Source organism: Anastrepha ludens, chromosome 5, assembly GCF_028408465.1.
Source record: "Anastrepha ludens isolate Willacy chromosome 5, idAnaLude1.1, whole genome shotgun sequence".
In the NCBI taxonomy this organism is placed as follows: Eukaryota; Metazoa; Arthropoda; class Insecta; order Diptera; family Tephritidae; genus Anastrepha; species Anastrepha ludens.
In genome coordinates this window covers 105,035,779-105,059,913 of record NC_071501.1, presented here as the reverse complement: position 1 = coordinate 105,059,913, position 24,135 = coordinate 105,035,779, and the positions used below count along the sequence as shown (strand labels likewise).

At 35.3% G+C, this 24,135-nt stretch overlaps 1 protein-coding gene and 1 long non-coding RNA gene across 3 annotated transcripts in view; both read left to right on the top strand.

Annotated features, from left to right (window-relative positions):
* The window catches only part of LOC128863515 (neural cell adhesion molecule 1), a 78,327-nt gene that overhangs the window by 853 nt on the left and 53,339 nt on the right, over positions 1-24,135 (top strand). The window contains exon 1 of one of the 2 annotated variants that reach the window (XM_054102721.1): positions 21,703-22,886. The exons of the other annotated variant lie outside the window; for it this stretch is intronic. Within the exon in view, the coding sequence (XP_053958696.1) occupies positions 22,835-22,886 (52 nt within the window). The 5' untranslated portion in view covers positions 21,703-22,834. Of the gene's footprint in view, positions 1-21,702; positions 22,887-24,135 lie in introns of those variants that run through there. 2 annotated transcript variants of the gene reach the window in all.
* Positions 19,793-21,217, top strand: LOC128863516 (uncharacterized). The gene is made up of 2 exons (XR_008454608.1): positions 19,793-20,400; positions 20,578-21,217. It is a non-coding gene; the product is annotated as an uncharacterized LOC128863516 (long non-coding RNA).

Sequence of the window (24,135 nt, the reverse complement as noted above, 5' to 3'; positions counted from 1 at the left end):
ACATTAAGTGCCCAAAGCGCTATTTATACCAAAGTTGATATTTTGTTTGTTTTGCTAGCTTCCTTTTGGTTTTGCTGCTTCTGCCGGACATTTTGTCATCGTTACCAAATTCGGCACTTTTTTGTAATAAATGCCCCAACAACAATGGAGAAAAATAATAACAATAACAATATCAATTAAAGCGACTACAAATATTTTTCGAAAATCCAAATTTCATTAACGACAATGACATAACATCATTACGCACATTACCATTAAGCAGTTAAGCCATTCCGCTACCCCACCGCCGCACTTATTGTCGTCCATTTAATACACACTGAGAACACTTTCGCTTTGTTAACTTGGCTTTTGAAATTTTAAATTCTGTGTGCGCCCTGACGAAGGTAAGTGCGAGCATTTCTACATGTACATACATACATACATACACAAACATGCATGTGCTCATACGAATTTATTTATTTACACGCATACCTATGAAGGGTACGTGCATATTTCTTATTCGCTCCAACAGTCGTCATCTTTTATTATTATTGTTTTGGTTTGTTTATGTCCACTGTTGGCTTGCTTTGCTTTGGGGGGAAAAAGCGAAAAATTCAGAAATTTCTAAAAATTTAAAAATAATTAAAAATTTATGATTTATGCCACAAACAAATTCTCAGTTAGTTGTTTTGTTGTGAAAAATCTTGAATGGTTCAGAGAAGGTAAATATGTGGCAGCTCTTTTTCTTTGTAAAATAATAATTTAAGTGCTATTTTTTGTTTAATAAATAGAAGTAATCGAGTTAATGTTGTAATTTTTTTAAGTTTAATAGTTAGCTCACATTAATTTATTTACTTATTTATTTTTGCTTTCTTCTTTCCATGAAATGGGGTTGGTTGGCTTGTTACAATGTTTTACATGAGCGCTTAGTTCAGGACCAGATTGACTCCCATAACGTCAGCTAAATACACTTCATTTGAAACTTCCGCTGTTTATTGTTGTTGCTGTTCAGTATTACATTTAAGCATTTCGACTTTTAACCTACGCTAGGTGAGTTAGGTTAGCCTGGTTGCTTGTCTAAGAAAAGATACTCGGAGCTCATACGGCCCATTGTGATATCTGAATTTAATTTGCTTCCCCTAACTAAGTTGCCTAAACCACTTGGTTCTTTTTAAGAAGGTAACTAGTCCCTCCATTGAGATATTTCGCAAATTTCCCAGGTCTTCAAAAAAATAATGGCCAACATATTTGGCACGGCTTCTTTGAAATGCAGGACATTCCCAGAGGAGGTGTGGTACCGACTCAATCTCTTCTTCATCTCTACAGCTCCGGCAGGAGTCATTATACACCCATTCTACTGATTAGTGGGATATGCAGTGATGTAGGGATATGAGGACGCTGGTGGTTGATCTGTTGAATCCACGAAGACAATTCGTCCTTTTAAGATACAGTTTTGGCCAGAGCGCTTTGGAGATTCTGCAGTTAGTAGTCAGAGATCACCTTCTATTGGTTTCTGCGATTACGCTCAAGTCAATCACAGTGCATAATTCGGTTAGAGGAACTCCAATGTATTCTACCACCCGCTGAAGGTCAAGCTCAGAACCTTTCCTTGCGGCCTCATCCGCTCTTTCATTTTTCTCCACTTCAGAGTGGCCGGAAACCCATCAAAGTGTGGTGTTGTGTTGTTGTATAAGCGAAAGCGACCTCCTGCAGTCGTCAACACATGTTGATCTGATACGCATTGAGACCAGTGCCTTGTTCGCTGCTTGACTACTTGCTCGAGGTAAGTCCATCAGCCTTATCGTTTTTGCTGCTTTGTCTAAAGCGTAGATCTTAGCTAAGAAGACGGAACACCGATCTGGGAGTCTGAAGGAGCAATTTATGGAAAAGCACAGACAGTGCACTCTGCTCAGCATGTGCATCTGCCCAGCCTTCGCTAGAATCAGGTTTCAGCTCTTTGGCACTGTTGCGTTAAAAGCTACAACCTTGGCTCCTTGGCACCACAAGATCTACTAAGATTTCTTCGGAGGTCGCGCAGATTTAAAGAAAATTAAAAAGGGAACCCGAGTGCAGTACAATGGACTTAATTGTGTCTGAGTGCTGTACTTGCTAGTCTGTCCCGACAAAACAAAAAAAGAAAAAAAGCTTTCGAAAATCTTTTTTCAGTTCTGCATTGAGCCGTTTACTCACAAAGCTGTTGTAAAACCATTCCATTACTTTTCTTAAGTGCACAGTTCCGGAATCAACTGCTTTATGACGTGCGCTTTAATTTGCCATTGTCTCAAGATTCCTGGCCTTGAGTAGCTAGGAAATTATGGTTGCCTTCTTCGTGAGAGATACATATGAAATGTTATGTATATTTCACGTCAGTGCAATTTATTTGGATTTTGACAGCCATTTCACGTGAAACGGGAGCTTAGTTCCATGCTTAAGTTGTTAAAGTTTTACCGGTGGCTAAGATATCTAGCTACGTTTACAGAGATATTCTGGACACATAAATATTGGGAGGTTGAATTAGTTTTAAAGGTGACACACAGATGGCGCTATTTATCACTTTATCGCGTTGGCAATACTGAATATATATTCATGACAAAGCCTCATCCCTAGGCTTTGTTTATCAGTATCTGTCATTTCGCTGAAGTATAAACAACGCAGTGTTTTCGTGCTCCGAGTATGTCAACTTTCGTGCCGTCGAAACGTAATTTGCGGGAAGCTTTGCTTTTCTGCTTCAATTTGAAAAAAAAATACAGCCCAAGCCCGTGAATTGCTGCAGGAGGCCTACCCAGACCATACTCCGTCGATTTTAACATGTGAGTACTGGTTTCGACGATTCAAAAGTGGTGATTTTCACACCGAAGACAAGGAGCGTCTTGGCCAGCCCAAAAAGTTCGAGGACGCGGAATTGGGGGAATCGGTAAACGAGGACTCGTGCCAAACCCAAGAAGAGCTTGCTGAATCATTGGGCGTTGATAAATCAACCGTTTGCAAGCGTCTAAAAGCGATGGGAATGATCCAAAAGCAAGGACATTGGGTCCCGTACGAGTTGAAGCTGCGCGACGTCGAACGGCGATTTTTTACGTGCGAATTGCTGATCGAGCGACAAAATCGGAAGGGTTTTTTGCATCGGGTGGTGACTGGCGACGAAAAATGGATCCACTACGATAACCCAAAACGCAAAAAATCATGGGGTTTGCCCGGCCACGCATCAACGTCGACGGCCAAGCAGAATATTCACGGCAAGAAAATCATGCTCTGCATTTGGTGGGATCAGGTCGGCGTCGTATATTTTGAGCTGCTCCAACCGGGCGAAACAATCACGGGGGATCGTTACCGACTGCAATTGATGCGTTTAAGCCGGGCATTGAAAGAAAAACGGCCGGAAACGGTAAAAAGGCACGACAAGGTTATTTTGCAACATGACAACGCTCGGCCGCATGTTGCTCAACCTGTCAAAAAATACCTTGGAACGCTTGGCTAGGAAGTGTTACCCCACCCGCCGTATAGTCCAGACATAGCTCCCTCCGATTATCATTTGTTCCGGCATATGAGTCTCGATTTGGCGGACCAGCGGTTCTACCAAAATATGGGTTGAGTCATGGATAGCCAAGCAGCGGCCAGAATTTTGGAGAAACGGCATCCGGAAATTACCCGAAAGATGGGCGAAAGTTGTAGCTAGCGATGGCCAATACTTCGAATAAAATATTTTGTACCGTTTTTTCACAATAAAGCCCCAAATCTTCGAAAAAAACCTTTAAAACTAATTCAACCTCCAATACGTTCCTTCGATTTTCCTCTTTTCAGCCCACGATCCAGCAGTGAACAAGTAATCAGCACAACATAATTGATTTTTTTGCTACCAGAAGCTGATCCTAAAAATATACCTGAAAGTGCACACTTCAAACTTCTAAACAGATTTATGCTGACTCTGATTGATATTCGTAAAGCCTCAGCCTGAAGCTGGTGGAAAGTTTCTATTGAAGTTTCTTAAGGGAAAATTTATAATTTTGCTAATGGCGTTGTAGCTCAATCATATTTGACACTTGTGAATTAGACAGCTGCAGTATACAAACAGACAAGCAATGGAGCGCGTAAAGGTCAAAGTTAGGATTTCCAACACTCAAACTAGTTTTTTTGTTCAGCACAAAAGTTATGCAAAATTAGCCGGTACACACGTCATCATAATAGCTTACAGGGTCCGGCACCCGAAGTGTAACCAACTTCAGACCGCTCGCGCATCTGATGCACCACCAGGAGGCAGTACCTGCCACAGGTAATGGTTTGGGCCGCTGTAACCCAGATAGGCGCTCCTTAATCGTTTTCATCGAGCCTGGCGCAAAGGTCAATGGGAAATAATATCGCGAAAGTATTCTGACGGTTGCCGTGGGCAAACAAACATTTCGGTGGCAGACTATGGACGTTTCAACAGGACTCCGCACCGCCTCACAATGTTCGGGTGAATCAAGAATGGCTAAAAAACAACGTTCCGAACTTCATAAGCTCCCAAATTCACCAGACTCGAATCCGATGATTCTCTTTGGGCTATTTTCGAGAGCAAGGCCCGAACTAAAAGATTCACCAGTCTCGAGGCGCTGGAAAAAGCCATCGTCCGCGAGTGGAACAAAATACCTGCAATTCACATTCAGGCAGCTTGTGATTCGTTCCTGAATTCTAAATTGATGACCTTTTTAATGGGTTCCACTTCGAGTGCCGGACCCTGTATTTAAAGTTTTACTTAATTATATATTAGTTATATTTTTTCATAAATGTTTCCCAACTATTCGAGTTTATATTTCCATAGATGTGTCCCACCTCGATCAAAAAGTTACCGGAATATATTCAGAAAATTCAAAATAAAAGTTTATTCCTCGAAGTGATATCATTCCCTCGTCTATGCCACAAATGTATTCGTCATCACAGGCTCTCTGCACTTCCGTTATACTTTGAATTTTTGAACAAACTTTGTTATTTGCTGGCTGCATATTTTAAAATAGTTAAGATTTCGAGACGTCAAAAAGTATTTTGAATCAACTGATTCTGCCAGCGGAATTTTAATACGAAACTAAAGCAAAATATTATTATTCTAAAAATACTTTGCTAATATACATATGTATGTACTCGTATGTACACTTGTGCTCACATAATTAAGTCACTTTATCTTTTTGCAATATTCCCAATACTTATCATGCTAACTTTTTTTCATTAATTTTCTATAAAAATATTTTTAATACACATAAAATTATATAAAATAAATAAATATATATAAAAGCTTTCCGAGCATGTGCTTTATATGGAAAAAAATTATCAACATTGTATGCGAAAAAGAGTTTTCATAAACCAATGCGAGTTTTGAGCGACTACAAACTTTGTTTTTATGTATTTAATTGTCTATAAAATTGCATACAAAAAAAAACTCCTAAAGATTCCGATTAAAAGTTGAATAGTTGAATGATAATTTTTCGGTATTTATTAAACTTTTATAAATTTTGTGCAAAGTTTGGAAGTTGGATTTATAAGGTATAGTTTTTGTTGCACAGCGAACTATATTTGTATAAAAAATTAACAATAAAACGAATATTGTAAAAAGCTAAAGTGACTTAATTATGTGATCACAAGTGTATATATTTTTGTGTACTAATGCTATTATTAGAATTAAATGAAGCAAAAAACCCGTAATCAACCAACATAAACTGAAAAGCCACTTTGCTTAATTGATATTCAAAAACCGTGCAGAATCTATGTAGGAAAATACTAAACAACTAAATTTTATTTATGTTGGTTTTTGGGCATTTCCGTGCGACAAAAATTAACTTTTTTGGTATCTAGGAAAATTTTCATATGGACGTGAAACTACTCGTATAGATTTTATGTAGTGATAGTCAGTATTTTATTTTATCAGGAATTTAGTTTTTAAAAGACTTTAAAGAACTAAATAATAAAAGAAAAGGGTTTAAATACTTATACTCGCTCTATAATATTAATATGGATAGCGGCAGAAGGAGAATATATGCAGCCAGATCAAATATGGATTTTTTAGAGTATCCATTCCTTTCGCAGAAGGAAGTCCAAATATTTTAAGTTTATTTATTTATTTTTTTGCGTTTTTTTATACAACAGGAAGAACGAAGTTGAAAGGTAAAGAAATATTTTTTTTAACAGCTGGATATTTCACATCCATATTAAAATCATCGAGTGAGTATAAGAATTTAAAACCATATATTAAAAAAGCAACCCTTAAAAAAATTAAATAGTTGTGAGAACGAAAAAATTAAAATTTTTTTAACTAAAAATTAAATGGCATAAATGCTACGAAAATTTATTTTCTTTCCAAAAAAATATAAATCACTACATATTATAAAACAAAGTCGCTTTTTCTGTCCCTATGTCCCCGTATACGCTTAAATCTTTAAAACTACGCAACGGATTTTGATGCGGTTTTTTTTTAAAGATAGATTGACTGCAGAGGAAGGTTTATATCTATATAATGTGAAGAAATATATAAAGGGGGCGTGGCAATCGGTCAAAATGCGGCAAAAAAACATGATTTTTTTGTTTTCAAGGCCATAAATCATAAACGAATGAACCAATTAAAATGAAACTTTCTTAGAGTTTAACTTTGAAATATTTACTTTCGTTCTGCATCAAAAAAAAAATTGATATATTTGTTATTTAACCAAAATTGTTTAAACAAAAGCAGCTCTTTTTCCAAAAAAAGCTGTTTGTGTGTTTGTTCGCTGTCAACCGAATGAAGCAACAGGCGTTAAGCGATAATCTCACCACACCTCATTAATGTTGAATTACATCGTATGGTGACGTATGTATGTATGTATTTACGAATCGCTCGCATTATTTCATTTAGGACGTATGTACATATGTATCTATGTATGTACTGAATTCCATGTAATTATATGCACATACAATTTTACAGCGAAATAAAACGCTATTTTCACGTTCTATATTAGTAAATCGCACATACAGTGTGCAAAGTTCGTATTAGTACACCCTCTTACAAATAAAAATACCACGTATATTTTCAAATTTACTTTAAAGCAATTGATTTCAGTCGTAGTGCGGTATTGTATAATTCATAAAAAAGTAGAATAATAACAAAAACTCCGAAACATTTGCATAGAATTGAAAAAATAGCTTTAGTAGCAGTGTAGCTATTTCTACTGCAGGCGAAATTCGTATTAGTACACTTAGTATGCGTTGAATTTGTAAACAATTTGTTGGTATTTACCTTTATTTTCGAAACGATTCAATGTTTAACCTTGGGCAGTTGCGTTTTAGTAGCCATTTGTTCAAGTTCGCGGAGTTAGCTTGCAATGTCGCCAAAGTTAAACGAAACTAGGAGATTAATAATAAATATGAACAAAAACGGAAAGTCTTTACGCGAAATTGCGAGAACATTGCAGAAAAGTGTGTCTACAATACAAAACTTAGTCAAAATTTTTAGAGACAGTGGAAGGATTGACAAAAAGCTTCGAAATGTGAACAGGGCAAAGCTTGGACAGAGGCACAAGACTTATTTGAAACGCCTTATGAGAAAAGACCCCACCGTCATTGGAGTTTCACTAGCTGCAGAACTAGAAAAATACTTTTCTATCAAAGTTACACCTCAAACAGTGCGCAATTATGTAAAAAAATTGGGATTTAGAAGCAGAACTGCGGTTAGAAAACCGTATGTAAGCTCAGTCAATAGAAGAAAGCGTGTTATATTCGCCAGGCAATATTTAAACAAAAATATGCGGTTTTGGAAAAGGGTAATTTTTTCAGACGAGTGTAAATTTAATATAAAAATGTCCGATGGACGCATAAAAATTTGGAGGGAGTGTAATACTGGCCTTCAAAAACGAAATCTGCAGCCTTCTTTCAAGCACGGTGGTGGTTCTCTGATGGTATGGGGATGTTTCGGGGCAAACGGAGTAGGAAAGTTGCATTTTATTGATGGAATTATGACTGCGAGGCAATATATTGATATTTTAAAAAAGAATCTACGCAAAGGTGCCAAAAAATTGGGTTGCAAAAAAAAATGTATATTCCAACAAGATAACAACCCTAAGCACACGGCGTTGGATACAAGGTTATGGATGCTTTATAACTGTCCAAATTATCTCAAAACACCACCACAAAGCCCGGATATTAATCCCATAGAAAATGTATGGTCGATTTTCAAAAAGCAGCTGGAACATCATCAAATAAGGAACCGAGAACATTTAAAAAAAGTCCTCAAATCAAAGTGGAAGAAGATTTCTCCAAATCTCAAAAAAAAATTGGTGGAATCTATGCCGAAGAGATTGTCTGCTGTTCTAAGGCAACGAGGGTATCCTACAAAATATTAATTTTCTGAACTATTTTTTATTTACTCTTTAAATCATTAAAAATACATGTGTACTAATACGAATTTTGCTTCTGTGAAAAGTGTTCATTTTTTTCTTTCTTATTTTTTTTTTGCATTTCAATACACTTTGTGAGCGGTTTTTTTATTTGGCCTTATTTTAGTTAATTATCTATAAAATAAAACGGTTTCAAGCATTTGTTTTAAAATTAATTTGAAAATATACGTGGTTTTTTTATTTATTAGGGGGTGTACTAATACGAATTTTGCATACTGTAATTAAAATACAGTTTTTGAATAGTTTTTATTGATTCGGAGCGCGTTTAGCTTGCTATCGATTCCATACAATAACATTTTTTGTCATTTACTTTTTACGACAACTAATAGCTTATTTTCGAAGCGATTTCAACAAATAGGTACAACATTAATCCTTATCCAATTAAATACCTTAAATACATTGTTGTTTTCATATAGATCTATGTATATGGCTCTTTACAGCATATAATTGAAAACAATATTTTTCAAGATATTACATCAGTAGTTAGTAATTGAGATCTACTGGAAAAATTGCGTTAGCTGTTGCGTCATCCGGCATTGCCGCTACTCCTTTGGAAGGAGGCCGAACCGCACACTCTACATTCAAGCTCCCGCTGAAAATCGCAACCGATGATGATAACAGCGTCTGTAGTGTTTCTAGACAGAGCAATACAGGAAAATTGATGCGTGACTGCTCATTAATAGTCTGGGACGAAGCTATCATGTCAAACAAGACGTCTGTGGAAGCATTGGATAGGACAATGCCCGATTTGAGCAACAAAAATTCACCTATGGGTGGATGTACAATTCTGTTCTCAGGAGATTTCCGTCAAATCCTACCAGTTGTGACTCGAGGAACACGTACTGACGAAATAAATGCTTCGCTAAAAAGATCCCACCTTTAGTCGCATGTCAATAAATTAGATCTTAAAACTAATATGAGGGTTTCGTCATCTTCACGTGAGAACAGGCTATTTCCAGAGATCCTGCTAAAAGTTGGCAATGGAGAATTAACACAAAGTGAGGGAAGGATTAACCTAGAAAACCTTTGTGTTTTGATAGACAACATCCAAGAGTTAGTCAACAATGTCTATCCTGACATTGATAACATAAGTTATAAGACAATATCTTGGTTTAAAGAAAGAGCTATTCTGTCACCAACTAATGAACAAGTAGATAAAGTAAATAATTTGATTATTTCAAAGATTGATGCGCCGACGAAAATATACTACTCGGTCGATACTGTTCTCGATTTAGAAGAAGCTGTTCAATTTCCTACAGAATTTCTAAATTCTTTGAACCCGTCTGAACTCCCTCCTCACAAAATGGAGCTGAAAATAGGTTGTCCTGTTATTTTATTAAGAAACCTAAGTCCACCTAAACTTTGCAATGGCTCGCGTTTGCTGGTAAAATCACTGAAAACTTTCATAATAGAGTGCACAATACTCACAGGATGTGGTACCGGAGAAGATGTATTGATTCCCCGAATCCCTCTGATACCATCGGATCTACCACTCCAATTTAAACGCTTACAATTTCCGGTAAAGACATCTTTTGCAATGACCATTAATAAATCTCAGGGTCAAACCTTCAACGTTGCAGGCTTAGATTTGAGTGTTGACTGTTTTTCACATGGCCAACTGTATGTCGCTCTTTCAAGAGTAACCTCTTGAGAAAACATGTTTGTATTGTCTAATGACAAGAAGGCTATGAACGTTGTATATAAAGACATTCTGTAATATACCATAGTAATTGTTGTAAAAATAAAATAAATACATATGTAAAAGTGAATATGCAAAAATGTAGGGTATGAATTTAGATATCCCAAAGATAGCAGGAAATCTTCATGCTGTAAAGAAAGGGGAATTGTTTTACTCCAAATTTAACGCGTGCGGGCCACGGGCAGTAATGAATAAGCCAAAACTACTGGATCGATTTTAATCATTTTTTCAGTGAGTGACATAGGGTATATATTTTATACCCGTGCGAAGCAGGGCGGGTTGCTAGTATTATATAAAGGAAAAAAAATTTGTAAAATATAAAATTTAGTTCAATGAATATTTGATTATAACTTTTTTTTAATTTTTGCAACAAAAAAAAATTAATAAATATTAAAAAAAAAATTATTATTATTTAAATTAAAATCTTTTTTTTTATTAAAAATTAAATGCCATAAATTCTACGAAAATTTATTTTCTTTGCAACAAAAATATAAATATTATATAAAGGAAAAAATGACAAATTTGTAAAATATAAAATTACACAAATTTATTTTTAAAAATTAAAAATTTAATTCAAAATTTAGTTCAATGAATATTTAATTATAACTTTTTTTCATTTCTGTATTACCTAAATTTAAAAAAAAAAATTATTTTGAAAAAATAAAAATTTAATTCAAAATTTAGTTTAATGAATATTTAATTACAATTTTTTTTTTCATTTTTATATTACAAAAATTTAAAATTAAAAATACAAAAAAAGAATTTTTTTATTCATTTAAATTTTGTTTTATCTTTACATAAAAAAAAATTTAAATTTAAATTAGAATTTTACATTACATTAAAAAATTTAAATTTTAATGTAAAATTCTAATTTTAATTTAAAATTTTTTAATGTAATTTTAATTTTAAATTTTTTAATGTTATGTAAAATTCTAATTTAAATTTTAAATTTTTTAGTGTAAAGATAGAAAAATTTAAATAAAAAAGAAGAGTTTTAAATTTTAATTTTAAAAGTTTTGAAAGAATTAAAAAAAAACATATAAAAAAATTATTAAAAAAAAGTTTCTTTGCTGAGTTGAAAGTTGTACCTTTAATGAGATCAGCTTTTTGTAAAGTGAAAGTCCACGCTTGCAACTTGGTAGAAAAGAAGCTGAACACAAAATAATCCACGTTCTTTGTATCGGTATAGAGATAGATCTCTGTAGACCAGTTAACTACGCCAGTTGAATTCGCAGCTGAATTGGCGAAGAAGGAAAATACGTGCCTAATAAAGAGTCTTCAAAAGACGCGCCTAGACGTTGTTTTGAAATGAAATAAGTAAAAATGTATTTGCTTAAGGTTTAACTTTTTTATTCGAAATACGGCTCTTAAAAATTAAATGTGAAAATTGTCATCATTTAAATGCCCACCATGAGTACGCCAACTGATAAAATCCGCCAAACAATCGAACCATGAATGCTTAATTGTTGAGAACGTCGGGATATCGCTGTTGAAGGTTGCTCAGCAACACTTATCGCTACAGCAGCAATATTCTCAACAGAACGTCCAGTTTTTGGTCTATCAGTTCTTTTTCTATTGTCGGCAGAACCAGTTTCCTGAAATTTGTTCATCAACCTTTGATTGCCGACTCATTCGGACAATTATTTCAACCAAAAAGTTATGAATTTTGCTATATGTTGTTTTTAAAGATCAACTATTTTCATAATAAGTTTCAATAATTTTAAAGTAAGAAAGGGTGTCGTCTAGGAATTATTGACTGACTGACATAACAAAATTTCCTCGAGTAGGCAAAAAAAAAGAAGAGGATCTGAAGAATCCATATGCGGGATAATATGTCAGATCTAGCCTCGAATGGATAAAAGAAGATTCCTGTGATGAAAACCAATACTTAATAATGCATGAAGGACAGTATAATGGGGTTTCCGGCAAACCAATTTTTTGCAGCTGACTCCTTGAAGATGCAGAAATAGAAATCGCGTAATATCAAGGGTCCATCAATTTTACTTACATCAACACTTCTTTGATTGCCTGCTCGACCAGCGTGCGATGATCATTTAATCAAACAAGCAGGTTCGGCTTTTAGAACAGCGGTACGACAATAATTGGGTATATCATCACAATGGGATCTCTGAGTCTAAAAGTGCCGCCTAAAAACTAACCTAGCCTAAGCTGTTTGCGGCCGACCTTAACTTCAAGAAAGACTTTACGGCACGTTTTCGATCGAGAGTCGAATGGAGCAAAGGGAAGGTGATTGGAAGATACGATATTGAAATTTGCACTGACGGTTCTAAGTTGAACTGTGGTGTGGGAGCTGGTTTCCATTCGGAGCCACTCAACCTATCTCAGTCAATTCGACTTCCTGACTATGCCAGCGTGTTTCAGGCAGAGCTTTTAGCGATCAGAGAAGCATGCAAATCACCAAAAGAAGTAAAAAGAAGTTGGTGCAAGAGTAGCTATCTTTTCAGATAGTCACGCAACTCTCAAGGCCTTAGACTCCAACTCCATTTCATCCAAACTAGTTTTACAGTTTAGAGAGGAACTAGAATTGCCTAGCCATTGACTTGAAATTACTCTGATATGGGTTCCCGATCATAGGAACATACGGGGTAATGAGATAGCGGATGAGCTAGCAAGAAAAGGTTCGACACTAGACATAGCAGAGGCGGTGGCGGTCTCCACCCCACTGAACACAATAAAAGCATCCACTGCTTCACATTATCATGCCTTAGCCGAAAGAGGATGGAAGCAATTAACTACATGTATTGCAGCAAAAAACACATGGTCGTCGTACAATATCCAAAGGACGAACCACCTGTCAGGATGTTCTCAACCAAACATCACTGCAACCCTTACAGGTCATTGGAAAGTAGGGGATCATGCAGCCCCAGACTCAACCTCCCCTTCAATTTCATCTGCAGCAGCTGTTAAGCGGAAGGAGTGAAGAAAAGTCTTCTCAATTCTTCTTCATCTTGATTGAACTTCAATTATGCCCTCTATGTTTGTTATATATTAAGTAATCCATTTGTTATTTGTCCACTAAGTAGCTCCAGGCATAAGTCCATTTGTGTGGACTGTTTTACTTAGAATAATTTATAGCATGGAATATGACGTATTATTTTCTGTTTGAAATCCAATCCGTTCTAATGTCCATAATTTGTATTGATTTGTACTTTCAGCTTTCTACTTTAGTACATACATATTTTAATACAAATTTATTAAAAAATAACAAAATGGCGAACGGATGCAAATGAGCTAATACATATGGTCGTATGCCTCTATGAATCTACCGGCTTAGACGAATATCACAAAATTTTGCTGCGTACAAAAACAAATATGAATATATAATTAAGTATGTAGTTGCACCCTGTAGGGTATTCCAGTAGAACCGAATTGGTCTTTAATGGAGAATTGAATTTGAACATGGCCATGCTCAAGGGAGTGTTAGGTATCATATATCTCGCTGCAAATTTTTCCCGATAGTTTGGAAGAAATGTTAAATTTGGCAAATAACGAAATCTAAAGGAAACAAAACTGTTACCTTGCTTTGGCATATTATTCATAAGGACTGTCGCGTATAGAGGTTATGTTTAGTTAGTAATATCTCTTGGAAGAACACACACCAAGTTTCAGCCTCGTTTAAATCGAGGAAGTCGACAAGACACCAGGTCATGCCTCAGCAGTTGTGGTCGCAAAATTAAAGGAAATAGGGCTCCATCTTGTTTCACATCCCTCCTATTCTTCACACGTGGCTCCCTCGGATCCCTCAGACTACTATTTATTCCCCAATTTGAAGAAATGGCTGGCAGGAAAAGGATTTTATTCAAAAGAGGAGGTGATTACAGAAAGAAATCGCTATTTTTTGGACTTGGACAAATCCTATTATTCGGAAGGAATCATCAAACTATAAGGAGAATAGCACTGGTCGAAGTGTTAAAGCCTAAAAGGATATTAAGTCCAAAAATAAGAAAGGTTTACCCCAAACAATTAAGTAGTTTTTATTTTTTCACGCACTTTTTAAACGATCCTCGTATATATATATATATATATAAGTACTTATTATCACCTTCAAAATGAGCCCTGCTTTTATTCCGCAAGTGTTCTATGCGAATATTCTATTTTTCGTAACAGTACAGGAAGTATCATATTATTGTGGACGCTCACCGCCGACAATTCTTTAGCGGAATTCAGCGAGAAAGTGAAGGTAGAAATGTAGACTTAAAATAACCACGTGGAGGTTCACAATTCTATGAATATAAAAAAACAAAAAAAAATCTACAGCTCATTTTCGCTCTTGAGGGAATTAGATTAGTCTATGGATTATCGTCATTTGTCATTTGAGGGCCGTAGGTAATTAATATATCCTTTGTAATAAGTTGAGGACATTTTATATGACATTATTTGAGGCAGACAATGGCTTAGTGACGAAGTGCTAACATATACTTATTGTCAAATATTATTTAATGTGCGGCCGCCGTAACCGAATGAGTTGCTGCGTGACTACCATTTGGGAGTGCGTTGTTTCGAATCTCCGTACATGAAGCAGAAAAATTACAGAAAAATTGTCTTCCAATAGCGGTTACCCCTCGGCAGACAATGGCAAACCTCTGCCATGAAAAACTACCAAATAAAAAAAATTGATGCTCGGAATCGGCTTAAAACTAAACCTACGTCCAGTATTGGAACAACATCAATATGCACGCCTCAAATAGGAAGAAGCTCAGCCAAAGACCTAACAGAAGTGTACGCGCCAATTATTTTTTATTTCTTTTTATGAGTATATTTGTTAGTATCATTGTTTGCATTCACTGTTTCGAGGCAGCAATATTAAAGAAAACATTGCTCTGCTCTCGCTACTGCTCTGAACTTGAACATATGAGTAGTAGAGCAGGTAGCGCACAACACGACATCAACAGTTTTCAATCTACTTTTCGTTACCGCCAGTAGCTGAGAGCAATAGCTAAAGCCATATCAAGTTGTGGCAGTAGTAGCAAAGAACTTGTAGTCAGCCGGAGCGCTACTTGTATAATTATTCATGCGTGCTCCAACTAACGCTATTGCTCTCGCTTCTGTTGCTCTGCTTCTACTTCCATAGCTGCTATTTAGTCCTGTTGGTTTTAGTTTTGTGGAATGCATTTTTGTGCGTTTTCCCGCTGCTGCATTGAAAATATAACCGACGAATTGTGTAATGTAGGTTGAAAGTATGGCTGAATACCACTTAATCAATCCACTGATGGCGTTTCACGTATGCGTATTTTTGCTCTACCAGCGTGAGTCTCTTCGTCAGTAGCAGTAGGACTTGTTGAGGAAATTAATGAAGTCGCACTAGTTTTGCAGAAGAAATTCGTTTTACAGCTCATGTTTTCCCTACAGGGTATGCAATCATATCTACTTATGTCTACCTATACTTACGCACACATTCATATGCATGCATACATATACAACTGTTTAAGTACTCAGAATTTTATCCAAGCGAAGTGACTCTCGCTTTTTCCTCTTTCCTCCTATTAGCGGATCACCAGCCCATTCAATTTTTGCCATTTGCCTGACCATACTTTTAAGCCATACATGAAATTATTATAAATGTGGTGAGCTACCAAATGGTTTTAGCTGTATATCCAGTAGGCATAATTTATTTGGGTACTGTAAAAACGATAATCATTTTGGTTTTGTTTTAAGCTATGGAAAAATATAATATAAATACAATGAGTACGTGATTTTTGCGGCACTATGTGTTGCCACTCCTCCTAATTTAAAATATTACTTTTCAGGTCTGATGTATTTATGTATGTAAAATTTGTAAATTAAACGGGATAATATTTGCAATAAAAACACCTTTCGGAAATTTTTGAGGATATCGAACAAAGCGGCAATAAAGTCGCTCTGAAAATAAATTAGAGTAAAACGAAGTACCTAAAGCTTCCCCGATGCGAAAGACAACGCCGACCGGAAAATACGAGTATAACTGTTGGAAGGTATTGTTTTGAAGGAACCGAAAACAATATGCGCTACACAATACAAAACCGAGTTGAGGCCTCAAACAAAAAATACTTTGCCAATATATAATCATGGACACTCACTCACGCAGATGAGCACTGCCTAGAAATTTTCGAGCGTAAGATACTCCGAAAAATCTTTGGACCACTCCAGGAAAGTGATAACACATGTAGAAAACGGTACAACGACGAAGTGTTATCTTTATGCAAAGGAGAAGATGTTGTTAAACACATTAAATTATAAAGAATACGTAGGTTGGGTCCTAGCAGAGGTGCTGTCTGAGGACATACCCCAGACTCAATTAGCACGAAAGGTGCCATTTTGGTACAGCACTAGTAATTGGCGTTCTATGTGGTAGAACACCCATACCTAGGCACTCACACAGATAGTGGAAAACTGTCTTGCTAGAATATTCTTAATTGCAACTTCTATATCTATCCGATAGGCCAATGGCCGGTTATTCTAAAGATGTTTGTTCTTGGCTTTCTTAACAGCTCGTCAGTTCTGAACTTGTTGTAATCTGGTCACGTTTCCGTCTGCTTCTGGAATTGCAAACTGATCTCCCTTTTGCAGACGGTTGGGTCTTCTTGAACGCATGAACAATGACCGCTCACCAAAAACCATGACCACTTACATATAATCTGCTGGTTTCGAAAGCACGAGGACGCCCAAAAGTGCATTGGCTAGACCAAGTCATGATTGACCTAAAAAAGATGCACATAAACCCTTGGAGGGAAACAGCCAAATATCTTGGCACCAGAAAGAAGATTGTAAATGAAGCTAAAGCTGCAACGCTGCCGGATGATGATATTTCCATAACTTTTGAAAAATAAATAATTGATTTAATTTCTTCGTTTGTTTTGTTAATAATATGTGTTTCTACATACTGATGCATATAAGTGTATATATGTATATATGTGAAATAATGTGCAAATGCTAAGAACATTTTTTATGGCAGGAATTATTCTTCCAAAAATAGTTCCTTGTCGATGGACGAGCAACTCACTGTTAAAAAACCATATCAAATCAATGATCTCTAAAATCTCACTCATAGAACACAAGGGCAAATCTTATCCGAAAAAAAGAGAAAGTTCTTAAAAGCTTATTTGATTATCTTCATAATATATAAAAAACTCGACTTTAGAGGCGCCATGCTTACTTGATATTAAATTGCTAGAGACTAAAAAATTTAGCAATCGATTCTTACTCTTCTGCAATTCACTGAAACTGACATCCAGAGAATACTTAATTTATGGAAGTAACAAGCGATTCATTATTAGCACATAAATTAAAACAACAAAGCTGACTTATTCTTGGTTGAGCATCCAAATAAAGAGTTAAATAATTTTAATGCAGAATAAAATAAAAAAAAATAAATAATTGGCGCGTACACTTCTGTTAGGTGTTTGGCCGAGCTCCTCCTCCTATTTGTGGTGTGCGTCTTGATGTTGTTCCACAAATGGAGGGACCTACAGTTTCAAGCCGACTCCGAACGGCAGATATTTTTATGAGGAGCTTTTTCATGGCAGAAATACATTCGGAGGTTTGCCATTGCCTGCCGAGGGGCGACCGCTATTAGAAAAATGTTTTTTATTAATTTTGCTTTCACCGAGATTCGAACCAACGACCTCTCTGTGAATTCCGAATGGTAATCACGCACCAACCCATTCGGCTACGGCGGCCGCCAAAACAGAATAGGGGCAGACTAATACAGCACTGGACTTTGAGTGGCACCGAAAAAGTCCATTTGCGGACAGATTGTGAAATTTGTGCAAAGCTGCACGTAACAAGACTACTTTGTTCTAAAAGTCCTTTGGTGCACATTGAGTAAAGGCTTCAACAGTGTGAGTTAAGCAGAGAAATGAAATTTCCACATATACGTCTGTATTCGGTTTAGATTAGCGTAGGTTAGTATGATGGCGAAAAGACTAAGTACGCAAATGGCAACAAAGTATGATTTTGATGCCATCGTTCTTGGATGATTGTCTTCAAATCGCGAAAGTAGTTGAATACACATTGTGGAGGATATGATTGAACACATCTAGCAGGCACATCCAGGCATTTCATTTGGGCTGGACGTCTGCAACGAATACGCTCAACTACCTTCTGTTGTAATAATTATTATTAGCTATGTCCAGCCTTCTGGCATGGACTCTCTCTGGCTAACTCGTTGTCGACCTAGTTGTCCTTTGATGCTACAGAGTAAAAATGCTTGACATAATAAAGTTCGATAGATCTTTGGTAATGGGCTAACGCTGTTAAAGTTCCGCACATCTTAAGCCCGAGGCTGATAGATGCTAGCCATGCAATATTAATTCTGCTACCCGCTGGTGATAGTTGGAAATTCAGACCGACAAAGACTTTGACGCTTTACTTGAAAAACAAAAAAAACGAAATTGTAGCGCTTAGCTGCCTTAGTCGCTTAGAATCCTTGACGATGGCAGGTATGTCTAAGTATAGAATAATTTTTTGCTTTTACAGTTTGGTAAACTTCAGAAGCTAAAGGTTAAGCTAGGTATATTTCGCTGATCTGAATAGGTCTCACATAGACCACAAGGGTCGTGATACTTTTCGCGGTGAGTTTTAATAAACAGCTCAAACTACCATCAGCAAAATCCTTCAGAGATTAAAAGTATACCGATACCAGGCAGTTGTAACGAGTTCTGCCTAGAGCAGGGAAGTGACAAAGGAGGTGTTTTACGTACCCCTTTCTTCTTCGCATAAGTTATACGCATCGTTCTGGAAAAATCCCATTTCAGATGCGTGATATGGAGTGAGGCAATGTTTTGCTAGTAATGAGTGATAAAATAAAGTTGGTTGTTTCAGAAGCTAAACATATCTCTAGGTGCGTGCGAAGTAAATGACGCAAGAGAACATTTATTTTGAGTCATTACATTGGCTAACGAAGCAAGGTTGATATTTACATAATCAACATTTAAGATGAAGTTGCATTGAGAAAGTTTCACTAGGCTTTCAATGAACTGCGGTTGGAACTTTCAACGAATTGTTGTTGAAACTTTCAAGGAGCTGCGTTTAAAACTTGGGAAGTTCAGTAATGAGACTCTGAAAAAAAGTTTCACAGCAGGTGCTCCAACAAATATACTGAGATTCCTTGGCGTTTATAGCTAACAATGAATTATTGCAGTCAGTGTCGTTATCTTTGAGTCGAGTTGAAAACTTAAAATGTATCTATATAAAAGTAGAAACTGTTATACAGCTTTCATATCGTTGTCCTTGCCATAAATTAGGCAGCTTTGGAGTTTCACCAACGTTGAAAGCTTTTCGAATGGACTTAACTACTAAACTTTTCTCTCTCTCACTCTTCCTTTCACTTGCCGGCGTTCACTCACATTTCACACATCTCTCAGTTACCCACATTTATTCACGCATGTTTGCTGCTCCTTTGGCAACATGTTGCCAGCAATAAGCTTCAGCGCCAGACGCACTCACACCTGCATGTACGAGCACTGGCGCCGCATGACATCATTTCGAGACTCGAAAAGTTGGCATTCATTGTGTCATGCAACATGCTCGATTCGCTGCTGATGATGCCATACGCAAAGGACTCGCATGCACACATACATACACACATGCTCATACCCAAACAGGCAGCAGCGACACAAAGTGTGTCAACATGTTTAACGAGTTGCATGAACTACATTTTTGGCCAAAATAAAGGATACGACAGGATGCGAAGTGACTTCAGTGCAATTTCTGTTACAGCCGAGATTTGAACGCGGCGTTCGACATTACGCTGAAATAACAGTAACCGTGGCGTGTGCGTATGTACGGCTGCTTTAGTTACGCTTTCAGTATTGGACTCGGTGCATTGATGCTTTTGCCTCAAATTTTTTTGTTCGGTTATTTAAGCGTGTTGCATTGTTATTGCCAGCGTTGGAGCATCGTGTAACCGAGTGAGTGAGCCACTCGTATACGCTTACTTTGCTAACCGTGTGGCAAGGATCTCAACTCGTGCGTGTTGGCCATCAACGACATCATCATTTGCATCCTTGGCTTGGCGGCAGAACAATTCAGTCATCATTCAGCAGTGGCGGCGAATCGACGCGCCTTCTCTTAGCCATGACTTATCGGCCAACGCTCGCCAACGTAAGGTTCGAAGGCTAATAGACGCGAGTGCAGTGCCTAAAGCGTAAAAAGATAATCGGGTAACAATACAAAGATTTTTTGCATAACAAATGCGGATGCAGTGAATACGAAATCCTTGAGTCGCTAGGCCGCTGCCGGTCGTTTTTGTTCGCGTGTGAGTGTGTTGTGTTGTTTTTGTGCGCTATTAACAAATCCGTTTGAAACTGGAATTTCATGTTTCAAGGATAGGTTGGTGGCAGTTTTGGAAATGTTGTCATCGCTGGCGGCATATCGCTGTGGGTGTTGTTGTTGCGAGTATGGTTTATAGGCCACCGTAAGGGAGGTGGTGGCGGCGGAATTGAGGTTATAGTGAGTTACTTTGCCAACACTATCTTCTTGGCAATTATGTGCTCGTATTGATAAAAGTTTCAGAATGATGTCATGCGGATATTCTGACAGTGAGAAAAATATTTATGACGACGTTGAATGAGTAAAATTGAGCAATGGTATGACGACAATAAGTGGCAAAGAAGTGAAAGATCAAAAAGAAAAAAAAGAAAAAGCAATATGAACAAAATAAATATTTTGGAAAAAATTAAGGGAATGAGAAACTTGAAAATGCAACAACAAAGAATGATGTAAAATAGAAAAAAAATATATAATAAAAAAGACAAACAAATTTTAATAGAATAAGGTGAAAAAATTAAGATAAAAATACAGGTAAAAAAATATTGTAATAAAAAAATAATAATAAAAATAATAAAACAACAAATTGTACAATAATCAAATAAAGAAAACAAAGTAAAATTAAACTAAGTGAAATAAAACAAATCAAAATAAAATGAAATGAAATAAAACAACATAAGAAATGTAAATGAAACAAAATAAAACAAAATAAAATTAAATAAACTAAAATAAAATACAATAATTTGACACATTAAAAAAATTAAAAAATTATAACAAATACAAATAAACCGAATGAAAAAAGTTAGTAAATAAAATCGAATAAAAAACAAATGAGTCAAAGTGGAATAAAATAAAATAACATAAAATCAATTAAATAAAAGTTAAAAAAAGAAATAAGCTGCAATAAAAATAATAATAAAAAAATATAAATATAAAGTGAAAGGTAAAATTAACCAAAATTATTATGAAACAAAATAAAACAAAAAAACCTTAATTAAATTAATTGGAATAAGGTGAAACAAAATAAAATAAGATCAATTAAAATAAAATACAATAACAAGAAATAAAGTTATAAAAAACTTTAAATAAAAAAGAAAATCGTATAAAATAAACAAAGTAAGTCAAGTGAAATAAAATGAAAGTAAATAAAATAAAATAGAATAAAAAAATACAAATAAAACAAATGATTATTATCTAAATTGAATGAAATCCAATGGAGCGAAGCAAAAGAAAATAAATTAAAATAAAAGTAGCTAAAATAAAATTAATAATAATAAAATATAAAAAGTAAAAAAGCCAAAACTAATATAATACAAAATAAAATAAAAAATAAAAATAATAAAATGAAATAAAATAAAATAAAATAAAATAAAAAAAATGAAAACAAATCAGAATAAATAAAACAAAATAAAATTATATAAATTGAATGAAATGAAGTAAGGCGAAACGAAAGGAAATAAAATATGCTGAAATAGAAAAAAACGATAAAAAAAGTAATTAGTAAAAAACAAATTAAAACGAATATAAAACTAAATAAAAAATAATAAAATAAAGTAAAAAACAAAATTTTAATAAACCGAAAAAAAATATCTAAATCAATGATATGAAATAACGTAAAGTAAATGAAATAAAATCGAATAAAAAACAAATGAGGCAAAGTAGAATAAAATAAAATAACATAAAATAAAATAAAATAAGCTACGATAAAAGTAATAAAACGTAAAAACAAAAAACGTAAAAACAAATAAACTAAGCCGAATATAAACTAAAAACAATAAAATAAAGTAAACTAAAATAAAATAGAAAAAACAGAAGAAAATAAAATAAACTGAAATAAAACAATTAATAAAAATATTAATGGAAAATAAAGAAGTAAAAGTAAAAAGGGAAATAAAACGAGCTAAAAAATAAAATAAAAATAAACAAAATAAAATAAGCTGCAATAAAAAAAAAATATAAAAAAAAAATAAAAGGTGAAAAGTAAAATTAACTAAAAATAATATAAAACAAAATAAAGTAAAATACAATAAAACAAAAAAAATAAGGTCACATTAAGTAAACTATATAAAAATAAGATAATATATAATAAGGCAATATAATAATAAAACACGGAAAAAAATCAACGTTCAAAATCTACAAAACAGCGTAACACCCCAGTAAAAATCCTTATATGCACTATCATTAAGAAAAGTTTGGTATATATCTCGCCACCATTCGACAATGCGTGTCGTGCAATATGGATTTAATTACCCATAAAGGATTACGCCTACACTGAAAGGGATAATTTAGCAACACATCAGCGCCGACCATTTTGGGGCAACCCAGCTCCAGCAGCAGACCAGCTGCATGCGTGTGGTTTAGTGGATTACATTCAATGTGACAAGAACAACAGCAAACAAATATCAAACATAAAATAGCGGCAATAATAACATTAAAACACGCGTGCGAGTGTGTGTGTGTGTGCCAGCTAACAAAACAGCAACCTTAACAATTCGCAATGGATTTATTATTTCTATTACAATTACTCGTCCTGCTCGTCAGTCAAAATGGTAATACGCTCATACACGCATACACACATACACTTACGTACATTAACTTTGTCAACATACTAATTGCACAACATGAATTCAGGCGTTTTGCGTATTATTTGAATGCTTAGTTTTTGTCTGTTTCATTTATTTGCGCACCGCAAATATCCCTTTCGGTTGTCAAGGTGTGCTCATAATGCATTCATAATGGTAAAATGTCATAAACTGTAATGTGATGAAGTTGGATGAGATCGTTTTGCTCGTATGATTTGTAAGCATGGATACCTGAATATTATGTGGCATTCCTCTGGTGGTATTTATTAGAGGACTGAGAGTAAATCCTAAGCATGCCGGCTTAGTTCAGGAAAGTTTAACAGGAAAGGTAAACTAGCCGCATTTCGAGGCTGATCCCCATACTTGAACCCCCTGTGCCCATATTTGCTTAGGTATGGATTTATGGATCAACATTTTGATATCCAGTGATAATGCAAATTTTTGATTGAGTAGCCAGTAAAGTGAACGAAGTTTTAAACTTTCAAGAATATATGTGGAAGCCACGGCGGCCTTCTACCGAGTTTAATACCCAGGTATTTTGCCTGATCAGCTTGCGGTTGTATTTTGCAGTGATTTAAAGTTTTTGGTGGACGCGAGTCTTTGTGGTGTGTGAAAGTTAGCTGATTTGGTTTGATTGGCTTTTATACGCCATTTGTTCAACCAGGTATTGACTTTGGCGAGGTTGTGCTGCAATAGGGATGAAGCTGTAGAGGCAATATCATTTTTTGCCATTATTTCGTTTATTTTAAGTCTAAAAGATAGTTACTGTTTTTACAGATTTTTAATTAGAGCTAAAAGAAAAGAGTTTAGAAATGTTTAAAATTCATTCTTTGAAACCGTAAAGTCAAGCGGAACAGAACTCGAGATCTCATTCAATTCTCTTAGAGCGCGGGCAATACGAGAATTACGCGCAAAATTCGTGTTAAGAAATTTAATATGAAATGGGAAAGTAGTAATGCGTAGAGCTCTAGTAGGAATATGGAAGTGAATGCCCTTAAATTACACTAAAAACAAAAGACAGTGAGAGTATAGACCTTTTACTCTCGAGAGACTTTAAATTAATTAAGATCAGACGGGAGTCATAGGAAGGGATAAAATAAAAATAAATAATTGGCGCGTACACCCTTTTTGGGTATTTGGCCGAGCTCCTCCTCCTATTTGTGGCGTGCGTCTTGATGTTGTTCCACAAATGGAGGGACCTACAGTTTCAAGCCGA